Raw genomic sequence first — 11,420 nt, forward strand, 5'->3', positions numbered from 1 at the left:
GATGTGCAGTGGTAATTGAAGACTGAAAACTGAACAACAACATTGAGAAGATGAAAACAGAAAAAAAGAGTGGAATGTGGAGGATAAAATCTTCTTAAAGGAAAAAATGCAGAATTGCTAAAGGCCACATACAGTGGGGAGCTCTTTATAGCTGAGGGCTTCTCAACCTTACGCACCCCAAAGACCCAATTAATTGTACATTATCATTGGTTTGAGGGTATAGCCATCTTGTTACTGGCACGTCCCCGTTTGCCTTGTTAGCAGATACTAATTAGATCCTTGGGTCTGCATCTGCAGCTATATGATGAACATGAAATTTGAGATTTAAAAACTTAACGAGCATGCTATCATATAGCATTTATCATTGGCACTACTTCCATACATTCATATGCACAGCATTCAAACATGCTGGATTTATCTTCTCTTCATAAACATTGTTCTTTGTTTAGGTCTGCTTGCTTGGTCAAAATTCATTCCCAAGGTCCAGTGATGCCGCTAGACACTTTGATGAATAATTCTGTGTCTACATTGTCCATATTAGTCGTCATTGCACAATTCCTCCAATTTGTATTTGTGTGTGTATGCATGTTTCTCTGGCGATGCTATGCCTTCCCATGGAGAAACATTACACTTAGGATTAGTTCAATTGCAGCTAATGACTCAAACAATAACTTATCTTTCCCACATTTTGCCATGTGCTCATGGCAAATCGTAAATGGGCTGCATATATATATATATATATATATATATATATATATAGCACCTTTATCCAAAGCGCTGTACAATTAATGCTTCTCGTTCACCCATTCACACACGCACTCACACACCGACAGCAATTGAATGCAAGGCACCAACCAGCTCGTCAGGAGCAATTGGGGGTTAGGTGTCTTGCTCAGTGTCCTGAGCCAATGTCGCCCCAATGCCATATTAATTGCCTTTTGCGAGAGGTCAGTGGTTCATCTTCCAGTTTTTCCCATTCCGACATGGACAATGTGCTTATTTTTCCTATTACGCTTACTCTACCTCAATTTTAATTTTACTCATGGCATATGTCAGGGATACTCAAATCAGCCCATGAGGCCAGGGGTGTGTCCTATTATTTTTCACTACGTCCTCCTTCACTCCACTCCCACACTACCACTCCTCCAGTCCAGTGGAAGTATGTGAAGCAAGGCAGAGGAGTAAACGAGTGGAGCAAAGGAGTGAACGAGGAGGACTGACGAAAACCAGGACAAGCTTATTGGCTTCGCCATCAAAGTCGACGTCCTGTGTTGATGAAATAGCCCTATTATAAACGTTATTTTTTGCTGAGCCCACAAATATTCCCATAGCCAATTACAGACACATGACAAGCCAATTTAAAGCTACAAAATAGCTTGGAAGTTTCAAGCACAAGTTGCATAGTAGGATGACCTGTAAAAACATGAATCTTACATTGCAGTTTGCCTGGAGACACTAAATAATATGCAACCAGCAACATTGGATCAAAGTAAAAATTTATACAAACACATTTCCTTAGTTTGTAGGATAGCCTATGAGCCACTTAAATTTCGCAATCAGGGTAGGGTGCCATGCATGATGGCTAATAACCACACACAAATTTGGCTAAAGATTTTGCATAATTGGGGGAATTAAAGTTCCCGCTTTCTGGATCTGGATAGTGCCACATTTTATGGGTTGGGTTTTCATAGTATGTGGGCATGAGCATGATGAAGTCTGCTTCCGCTGAAACGCACATCATTGTACGCTCCGCCGGGGGAGTGGAAAAAGCCGGAGTTGAAGTCGTTTTGTTAGTTTCATAACGGAAAGTGGAGGAGTCCACAAAGATCGGTTTCCGGGGCACGGAGTGGAGGAGAGTAGTAGTGAAGGAGTATGCATTTTCCACAAATGGGGGGGGTAGCACTATTGCCTCACAACAAGAATGTCCTGGGTTCGAGCCCCACCCGGGCCTTTCTGTGTGGAGTTTGCATGTTCTCCCCGTGTCTGCATAGGTTTCGTCCGGGTATTCCGGTTTCCTCCCACAGTCCAATGACATGCAGGTTAGGGACTAAATGAAAATGTTTATTAATGTGCATTGTCCCTGATAAATAAACAAAGCTGGTTTTCATTCTTCACCTTCACCAGGTGAGTTAAATCTCTGGCCAATCAATAGCATTAATCAATCAATTAACTATCGGGTAGAAAATAAAACCAACTACTAGGCCTACTATTACTTCAGTATCCCTGGTATGTCATTAAAATTACAGCTATTTAGTTGACACTTTCATTCAAAGCCACTTACAGTTGATTAGACTAAGCAGGGAGCAAATCCCCCCTCGACCAATGTGGGGTTAAGGGCCTTGCTCAAGATCTGCACTGATCTTATTGTGGCTACACTGGGGTTTGAACCACCAACCTTCCTTCTCCCAGTTGAGCACCTTAGCCACTAGGCTACAGGCTGACCCAAACACAAAAACTGGTCTCACTGACCAAAATTGCTAAGTAGACTTAAGTTAAGCGGCATAACTATGGAACACGAAATGAGAAACAAACATCAGTACAAACCAGAATCCAGATGCATATCAACAGTACAATTGTAAGAAAAAAGGTAATATACAGGTCATCTCTATAACAGTGGTGCAATTATTGCTAATGTGTCTGTAACAGAACTATAGAAGGACATAGGGGTGTGGGTGTTTTCAACATTGTTTATACAGAAGAATTTTCCATTTGGCTGAAGGGGGGAGGAGTTGAATGGGGGGATGGAAGCCATCATTTTCAGGTTAGCACTGTGTGCAAACATCCTCTCTCTGGCTACACTGTTGATGGATCTTTCTGTCCTTATTTGTTCAAAGCCCAAAAACTTGTAATGTTGTGAGATCAGTTCTGCTGAGTCTATTCCATTCTCACGGTTTCGTGCCATGTGGTTCCTGTGTAATATGAGCACCCTGAAGCTCCACAGAGTCCATATTTGGACAAAGGCTTTGTTCTGAAAGCACAGGTAATGGATTTCTAATGAAGGCAGCCAAACATCCTGTATCCCCTTCTTCTTACCTTTTTTGATGGCAATTAATGTCCATTTTATAAATATCCCTGGCAAATTGTGTTTTCAGCTGACATTTAATAACTATTCAAAAACATTTCATCATGCATATAGTACCCTGTTGAGAAAATGTGAAATACCAAATACTTTAGAATTTATAAGCCTACTGGATCACTTTAGATTATGTAGGCTATTTTTTGCAAATGCAAATAATGAGCAGTACTGGTAATTTCTGAGGAGTGAATTATATTATCACACACACTGTTATATGCACTTCTTGAAAACACACAGTAGCTACCCTAATCATTAAATGTAATCATAAACAGCTTTTGTTACACTGTGTCCTTGACCAGTAATGGCTGTTACAGCCTGTGTTGTGCATGAAGAAAGGGAGTCTTTGTTTGTGGAGATAAAGCACTCATTAGGGCCCTGAGTAGAGAATGCTTCATCTGAGATCTGTCATTTCTGGATGTGGAAGACTGCGGAGAAACAAATACCTCCTTTTACACAGCTTAATTACAGGGGCTGCTTCTTTCCACATGAACACAGGAGAGGCATTACAACACTGCAGGTATTGAGATTTCCTGTGCCCAAAATCTGGCAGACGAGCACATCCTTAAAAGCAATGATAGTAGGGGCCGATCCACTTTTGTAATAAGGCCCAACTCCAGAAGGGATTCAATGGTTGCTTGTGTACAATTTGGCTCTGGATAACGACAGGACAAACATAGCCTCCTGATACAGAACAGCCTACACCAGCTAATTCTTTCAAGGTTGAAATACTGTGCAATCCTATGCAAATTTGCCGTTGACTAAAAGAACAAAAACAACTGCAAAGGACTACCACCAAACATCCCCAGGTGCAGATGTTAAAATAATTTCACTGTACAATGTTAATGATTCACTATTGATTAGACAGAATCAAAACCAGCCCTAGCACAATCATGACATCATCACCCACCCTGACAAACAGTTATTCATTAGCAGACGGATGTGGTTTCTGTCTTGAATATTGGGCAATGGCCAGTACAAGGAATGAAGCTAACTCTTGGCAAGCCATTACAGTTCAACCCCAAAATTAAACGGTGGCACTGAGAACTATGTCACTTGCTTCAGTAGCCGGACATTTGACCTGGAAGAGTGGTCAGGACCAGCAACAATTATTTTCCAGAAGCTGTGATTGTTGAGATTCCACCCGAAAGCACTGTAGTGTGAATTATTTTGTGGCAGGGCCTCCAGTTTATTTGTGAGTCTGCTGAGAGATTCTTATCCTAGTAGGCTGGAAATCACTGATCATCACAATGCAAATCACACCAAGCACAATGATTACGGCGCTGAAGGGAAAGCGTTGTGTGTAATGGCAGTGGGAAAGTTAAAGAAAATGCCATTAAATAAAACGGAATGCAACCAACCCAGTGAAAATCTTCAGTTGGTTTAAAAACAGGTGTAACTCAGTGAACAATGAGATACTTTAGAGGGCGTCATAAGCCTTCATTGTTCACAGTGCTATGGTCAGTGATGTTCCCTCTAGTTTAACAGAATTTGAAGAGAGACTCAGACAGGAAGCTGTGCTGCAATCCATTGGCTACCAGTAAGCAAACACATCCGATCCTTTGGGGATTGTGGACTGTTAAGTAAAATGTCAGATGTTTCTTACTAAAAACTTACTTGAGAAGTAAGCTTCTCTGTTTTAAACCATTCCAAGGCCCTGTTACATGTTTGCCTTTTCATCAATCAATAACTATGAAGCATTGCCTCTTGAACAATACAGAAAATGTGATACCACAAGAGGTATTTTGCATAGTGGTGTCACATTATTAATTGGAGATATTAGCTACTACAAAAAAGAAACAAATAGCCTAAACCTACCCACATTTGTTGTGTGAGAAGTTCATACAGTAGGCTACATCTTATAGAAACTGTAGATAATGCAGACCTACCTCCAATCTATCATAGACCATTCTATCCCCTGACTCTGTTTCCTAAATTAATAGTTCAATGTCTGTCATAAAGGTAGAACGGGTGATGCTACTTGGATTAAGCTATGTGGTAAACGGCAAAAGGATTTCAAGGCAGAAACACAGGATGTTTTTGCTACCCCTAAATATAGCCTTATATCTTCTAGTATTACAAACTGATAGGAATTCTCAAAGGCCTGGATTCTAGAGGTTGGGGTCATGTGTCACAGAAAAAAAAAAAAAAAAAAAAGAATAAAAATGTTATAGTAAAAATATTTATTTCAGACAATAATTAGGAAAATGAAGGGGGGTCCATGTATTAATTGACAGCAACATGATTGGCTCAGTTCATCTAATCAGTTCACGACTAGTTGTATGAGGATTTCTGAAGTGAAGGTAATGGTCCTGAGTTGGGGTGGAAAACTGCAGAGATCCAGGGAGAACCTTCTGGAATAAACTGTTCCTCCCCCGGGCATCAGTCAGTGACGGCACATCCTGCTGGGCACTGTCAGGATTAAATATACTTCACTGAACCCCATGGGGTAATTTGTATTTGACCCATCCTACTTACGTGCTTAGGAGCAGTGGGCAGCCACTGCGTGGCACCTGGGGAACAGTGTGGAGCTTCATCAAGGGTCAGTTGTGCAGATCTTATCGTGGCTTCACAGGGGCTTGAACCGCCAACCTTAGGGTCTCAGTCATATACCTTAGCCACTACAATACAGGCTGCCCAGACCATAGAGGGCACATTAATAAACTTATTGCAAATGATTACCCTGTGACTCGTACAATACATTTTTATTTGGCAGATTATAAATCTATATTTGGCACATAATTTATAATCTGCCAAATATTTATCTTAAGCATATACTATACTCTATTTTCCCGGTGTGTAATTCTTCACCTCTATGGACTCCCTGCAACAATTGCCACTGACACGGTCAGGATTCAGTTTAGGATTTAGCTGGCCTGTTTCATCACCAGTGAGGAAAGATGACCGCTAACATGATTTCAAAATACTTCTGTTTTTATTTGAAGAAACAGGACTGGCACTACAGTGACAAAACTTGTTGACTGACAGAAGACTAAACCCCTGTGTGATATCCTTGGTTGCCACTTTTAAGGACTTGTGAGCATTGTAGATCAGGGGTGTCCAATTTTATCCATAAAGAGTAGGCGTGGGTGCAGATTGCTGTTTTAACCCAGAACATCTGATTTGACTATTTACCTAATCTTACTCTTCAATCAAGACTTTGATGAGTATAATTGTGTGTCGGGTTAGAACAAAAATCTTCACCCACACAGCGCTTTTCGGACCTCTGCCCCAGATGATATTTGCTCACTATTAAATAGTGATAATAACTACTTAATAATAACACAAGTAAGCGTAGTGATTATTTAGCTCCCTTCATGGCAACAATAGCATGCACATGGTACTACTCTACCAAACCTTGAAAATAACAGTAATTCAGAGGTCTACAAAACATGTTTGTTGCGTTACTGACTAATCAAAGTTAATAAATAACCAAATAAAAACACTCTATCAATGTAGAAAATTTTAATTGTGTGGCAGAAGCTAACAGAGCCCTCCACTGGTGAAACTGGATACTCTGGATCACAGGCACTATTCTTAATTAAACTCCCTTCCTTATTAGTCCTTCAAACTGGAGGGGGTATTGTGTGGGTCAGCTGGCTCGCAGCCCAAAGGGGATTTACACTGCGCTAATGACATACCGCCGATTTTCTTTCAAAGAGCGCAATGCGGGTCAATCTATTCAGGAGGTCAAGGTTGAATTTCCATGCAAGTTCAAAGCGCCCGTGATCATAAGACTTTCTCACTTAAGGAGCTCTGTGGCTTTTTTCACATACTGCATACATGGCCAAAATTATTGGCACCCATGCATTTATTCAATATTTTGTTACACTTGAAAAAAGTATTTGTCTTCATTTTAAACTGTACAGAAAGGGGGAAAGGGAAAAGAATTATAATAATGAATAATAAATAAAAAAAAACACTTTGAGACCTACTATAAAATGAAAAATGGCTCAAAAAAATGGTTGATTGCCATTTCCTGTGTACCTCAAATCACCTCTTGAGTGCCACCACTAATTACCAAATCAATATCAAGTTTAAAAGGCACCGGACATCAGAAATATGACTATCAATATGCATTAAAAAATTGCACCGACCATTTCACAAGACCATAACATTCAAGTTTCACCACTCTGTAATGTTATGAAGAGGTATGTAGCCCATGGGACAGTGAACACGCTGCCAAGAAGTGGTTGAAAGAGAAAAACTGTCGACTGTTGATTTGAATGGTCGAAAACCAAGAAGAATTCCCAAAAAGGTTAAGGTTGATCTGGAGAGTGCTGGAACAATGGTTTCACCTTGCATCTCTCTCGTGTACTGAATCAAAAAGGCTAATACATTTGGAAGCACAGGATTCTCCGATGCTAAAGGAAAGACATAGGAAAATACCAGTAGAACCTGACAGTGTTAGAAAACTGGGTCTTTGTCAAAGGTCATGGGTGATCCAGCAGGACAATGACCCGAAACATACTTCAAGAAGTACCTCGGCATGCTTCAAGAAGAAGGGCTGGACTGTTCTGGATTGGTCAGGATAGAGTCCAGATATTAATCCATTAGATAACCTATGGGGTGATCTGAAAACAGCAATTGGTTGAAGGCACCCTTATAACATTGAAGAATTAGAGCTGCAGTTGAAGAGTGAGTGAGATTTTAAGTAAAAATGGCAGCAAGCCCATTGATGGGCACAAGAAGTGTTTGGAGGCAATTATCCTCTCCAAAGGCTGTGCAACCCAGTATTAGCTCTTGGGTGCCAATAATTTTGTCTGGACCATTTAGCAAAAATGCTAAATATACACACAGTGAGCACTTTATTAGGTAGACCTGTACATCAGCTTGTTAATGCAAATATTTAATCAGCCAATCATGTGGCAGCAACTAAATGCATCAAGTGAGCAGCAGTTCTTCGGGCAAAAATGCATTAATGAGAGAGGTCAGAAGAGAAGGGCCAGACTGGTCAAAGCTGACAGGAAGGTGACAGTAATGCAAATAACCACACAATACAACAGAGGTATGCAGAAAAGGATCTCTGAACATGTCAAAACTCTAAGTGGATAGGCTACAGCAGCAGAAGACCAAGAAGTAAAAAAAAATAGTCTAATAAATACCTAATAAAGTGCTCAGAGAGTGAACGTTTCAAAATAGTTTTTCCTTTGTATATATTTTGAAAACAAGCCAATGAAGGTTTGAAAACTAAATTCTCAAGTGAGGTTTATTTTATGTTAAATGGTGAAAAATGTTTGGGTGGCAATAATGTTGACGACCTACACTGTAGCCTACGTGTTTATTACATCACACGGTCCGGTGACATTTTCACGTCATGACAGGCCAGACTCAGATCGACTATTTTTAGTTGTGGAAAAAACACAGAAATGCAGACAAATTCTGTACACTTGTTGCAGAAAGACGGTTTTCATAAGCTGAAGTCCAGTAATGATGATGTTTAACCTAAACTGATACAACACAATGTTGACAAAGACAACTCTGGTGTAAAATCCAGCTATAACCAGCTTGAAATACCAGCTACCAGCTGTTTCAACACATAGCTTGAGCTGGTCAAACCATGTTGAGTATGGAACTGGCTGAACTGGTCAACTAGCTATCAGCGGTTTCAAACCAGAGCTTCAGTTGTTTTTTTCCCCAGCAGGGAACATTTAAAACGTTTATGAATCTGACATAAGAACATGAACAGCGTGATCAACCTCATCATAGGCTGAATTAGTTAAATTATTAAGCTTATCCAAGTTTACAATATAGAAGCGACAAATCTTCTTAACTAAACATTCTAAAGCCGATTTAATCATCTATATGTTAGGCTAACTGAAATTTTGAAAATCATTCCAATAAAGCTAACCTTCAAAGGGTTAAAAAAAAAACCAACTGTCAAGCGCTTCAGTTTGATACATCAGCCTGCAGTGTGGGCTAAAATGGTTATCCCTTTCACTGTGCGATGCAGACCAGTCTGACAGAATGTTTAGCAATATTATAAAGACTGACATAACATAACATTTACATAATACTCAATAGATCACATTAATAGCTAGGCTATGTAGGTAACCAACTAATCCAGCGATGGTGGAGATTTAAAGTTAAAAGAAATGTGTATGCTTTATGAAAAATGCAACATTTTCGTACAGAAACCAGCTGTAATAGGCTAAAGGTTTCGCAACGCAAAGTGACGTGCCTATTTCATTTTAATTTCGTAAAAAGCAAGTTTTGCATGTCCTGGCTGTTGTAAGCGGCTGGAGGCTGAACTGCGAAAATATTTGACGAGATCGCGGAAAAGATTAGCTGCCTGTAAACCTTGGGCTACCTGTTGTCGGCGAATAATATTACGTGTCAATGAGAAAACCTTAAAGCACTCCATGCGGAAGGAAATGCATTCATTTTCTTGTTCCAGGCAACGCTATACTACATATTCTCCAGAGTAAGATTTCTATTCACATGATTGTGTCATTATTAACCAATGGCATGTCCGAGTGGTATTGTGAAAGTTTATGAGCAGCATATTCCGTGTACAACAAAGATTTCTGGAAAAGTTCACTTGCTGTAAATCCGTTGCACCTGAACAAAAAATAAGAAAGTTTACCCGCGCTTACCTTCGAGCGTCACCTCTCTCCCAGCTCTTTTTAATCCTTGCACAGCTTCGTCGTGAGTGGCGTCCCTCAAATTCACCCCGTTGACAGACAGTATTGCATCCCCAACATACAATGCCTGAGTTTGATCCGCTGCCAGACCCTTAAAGATCTTGCTAATGAGTATCGGCATCTTGTTCTCCTTACCACCTTTGATGCTGATTCCGAGTCCCCCTACCTCTTGTTTTATTACTTTGACGCATCTCTTTCTATTTGCAATGGCTTCTGGCACTTGCTCCGGCAAATCCGTGAAAGCTGTCCTTACCGCAGCTTTGGGACTGTTTGTGGGATCAATGTGACTGGACTCATTGCCGTAAGATCCATTGGTAATGCCGTTTAAATTGACATTCTCCCCGGTGTCTTCGCAGCTCAGCGTTAGGGCGTCTTCGCTCAAGTTAGCAAGCACTTTGTGCCAGCGATCCCGCACCAACACTTCTAAAAAGCCACTTTTTTGCAATCTGTTTCCAGAGACTGCCGTTGCTACCGCCATCTTTGGAGCATTCTTAAAATGCCATGTGATTATGCACACATAGGACTTTACTCTCGGACTTTATGAGGCTTGCGAACAGTTCGGCTGCACTCTTTTTTGGCTATCTAATCGCTAACTCCCGTCATTTGGGGAGGAGCAACTCGCTGGGAAATCCCACTTAAAAAAACAGGGTTTCTCCACACACGGAGTAGGCTACTGCCGGGAATATTTGAGGGATAGCTACTGGGGATACTTTTCCGTTTATAGATATACATTTTAGGCTGCTCAGGGTACACTTCTTGTATAGTCCAGTTAAAACAATGTTCATAGATCAATTGTCATATTTATTTGACGTGCATATGTATAGGCCTACTATGTGCAAACAAAAGCAGCGATGAGTAATTGTCGCCCATTTATTTCTTATCCACATGTCAGTGCCGTTAAATAGATAGGCCACATTAAAGCAATAGAGAACATAATTGGTAGAATTTACAAAATACACGCATATACGTCTCTCTCTCTCTCTCTCTCTCTCTCTCTCTCTCTCTCTCTCTCTCTCTCTCTCTCTCTCTCTCTCTCTCTCTCTCTCTCTCTCTCTCACTCACTCACTCACTCACTCACTCACTCTCTTTCTCTCGCTCACACACACCTGTTTCATTTGAATACAAAATGAATCTATGACTGACTAAACTCCTTGGCCACATTCAGATGTTGATTTCATCATTGAATGTTAATTTATATGTTATGTTTGAACAAGGCATTTTTGCCTGCAGAACTGCTGCTCACTGGATTTTTTTTTTGTTTTTGTAGTATTTTCTGCAAACTCTACAGACTGTTGTGCTTGAAAATCACAGTAAATCAGCTATCTGCGAAAGCACAAAGAACACACAGAAAGCAGAACAATTGGGCTGGCCCAGGCAAGAATAAAGGGGGTCGTCTTCCAACAGAGGTGAGTCACCTGTGGAAATGGAGCATGTGTCCCATGCTAGCTTTGTTTTCCTTTTTCCATTAGGCCCACAGCACACACCTTTAGGTTAGGAAAACCCCTCAAATTGAGTCTAGTTAAAACAAAAACATAAAAGTGGTAAAACCAAAAGAAAACAAGGAATGTCAGTGTGTGTAATTCCTAGTCGTAACACATTGCACGGTCAAAGTCACTTCTTCCCCCAGACATTTGGTCTGAAAAACAGGTGAGCCTCTTGACCATGTCTCCATCCTTGTATGCATTTAGTTGCTGCCACATGAC

The 11,420-nt window shown here is 40.5% G+C and overlaps 1 protein-coding gene across 1 annotated transcript in view; it reads right to left on the minus strand.

Annotated features, from left to right (window-relative positions):
* Positions 1-10,321, minus strand: part of sntb1 (syntrophin, basic 1) — a 36,615-nt gene extending 26,294 nt beyond the window's left edge. Inside the window, exon 1 of the mRNA XM_061259152.1 lies at positions 9,670-10,321. Within this exon, the coding sequence (XP_061115136.1) occupies positions 9,670-10,195 (526 nt within the window). The 5' untranslated portion in view covers positions 10,196-10,321. The remainder of the gene's footprint in view (positions 1-9,669) is intronic.
* Between the last annotated feature and the right edge of the window lie 1,099 nt (positions 10,322-11,420).

This window comes from Conger conger, chromosome 1 (genome assembly GCF_963514075.1).
Source record: "Conger conger chromosome 1, fConCon1.1, whole genome shotgun sequence".
NCBI classification, from domain to species: domain Eukaryota; kingdom Metazoa; phylum Chordata; class Actinopteri; order Anguilliformes; family Congridae; genus Conger; species Conger conger.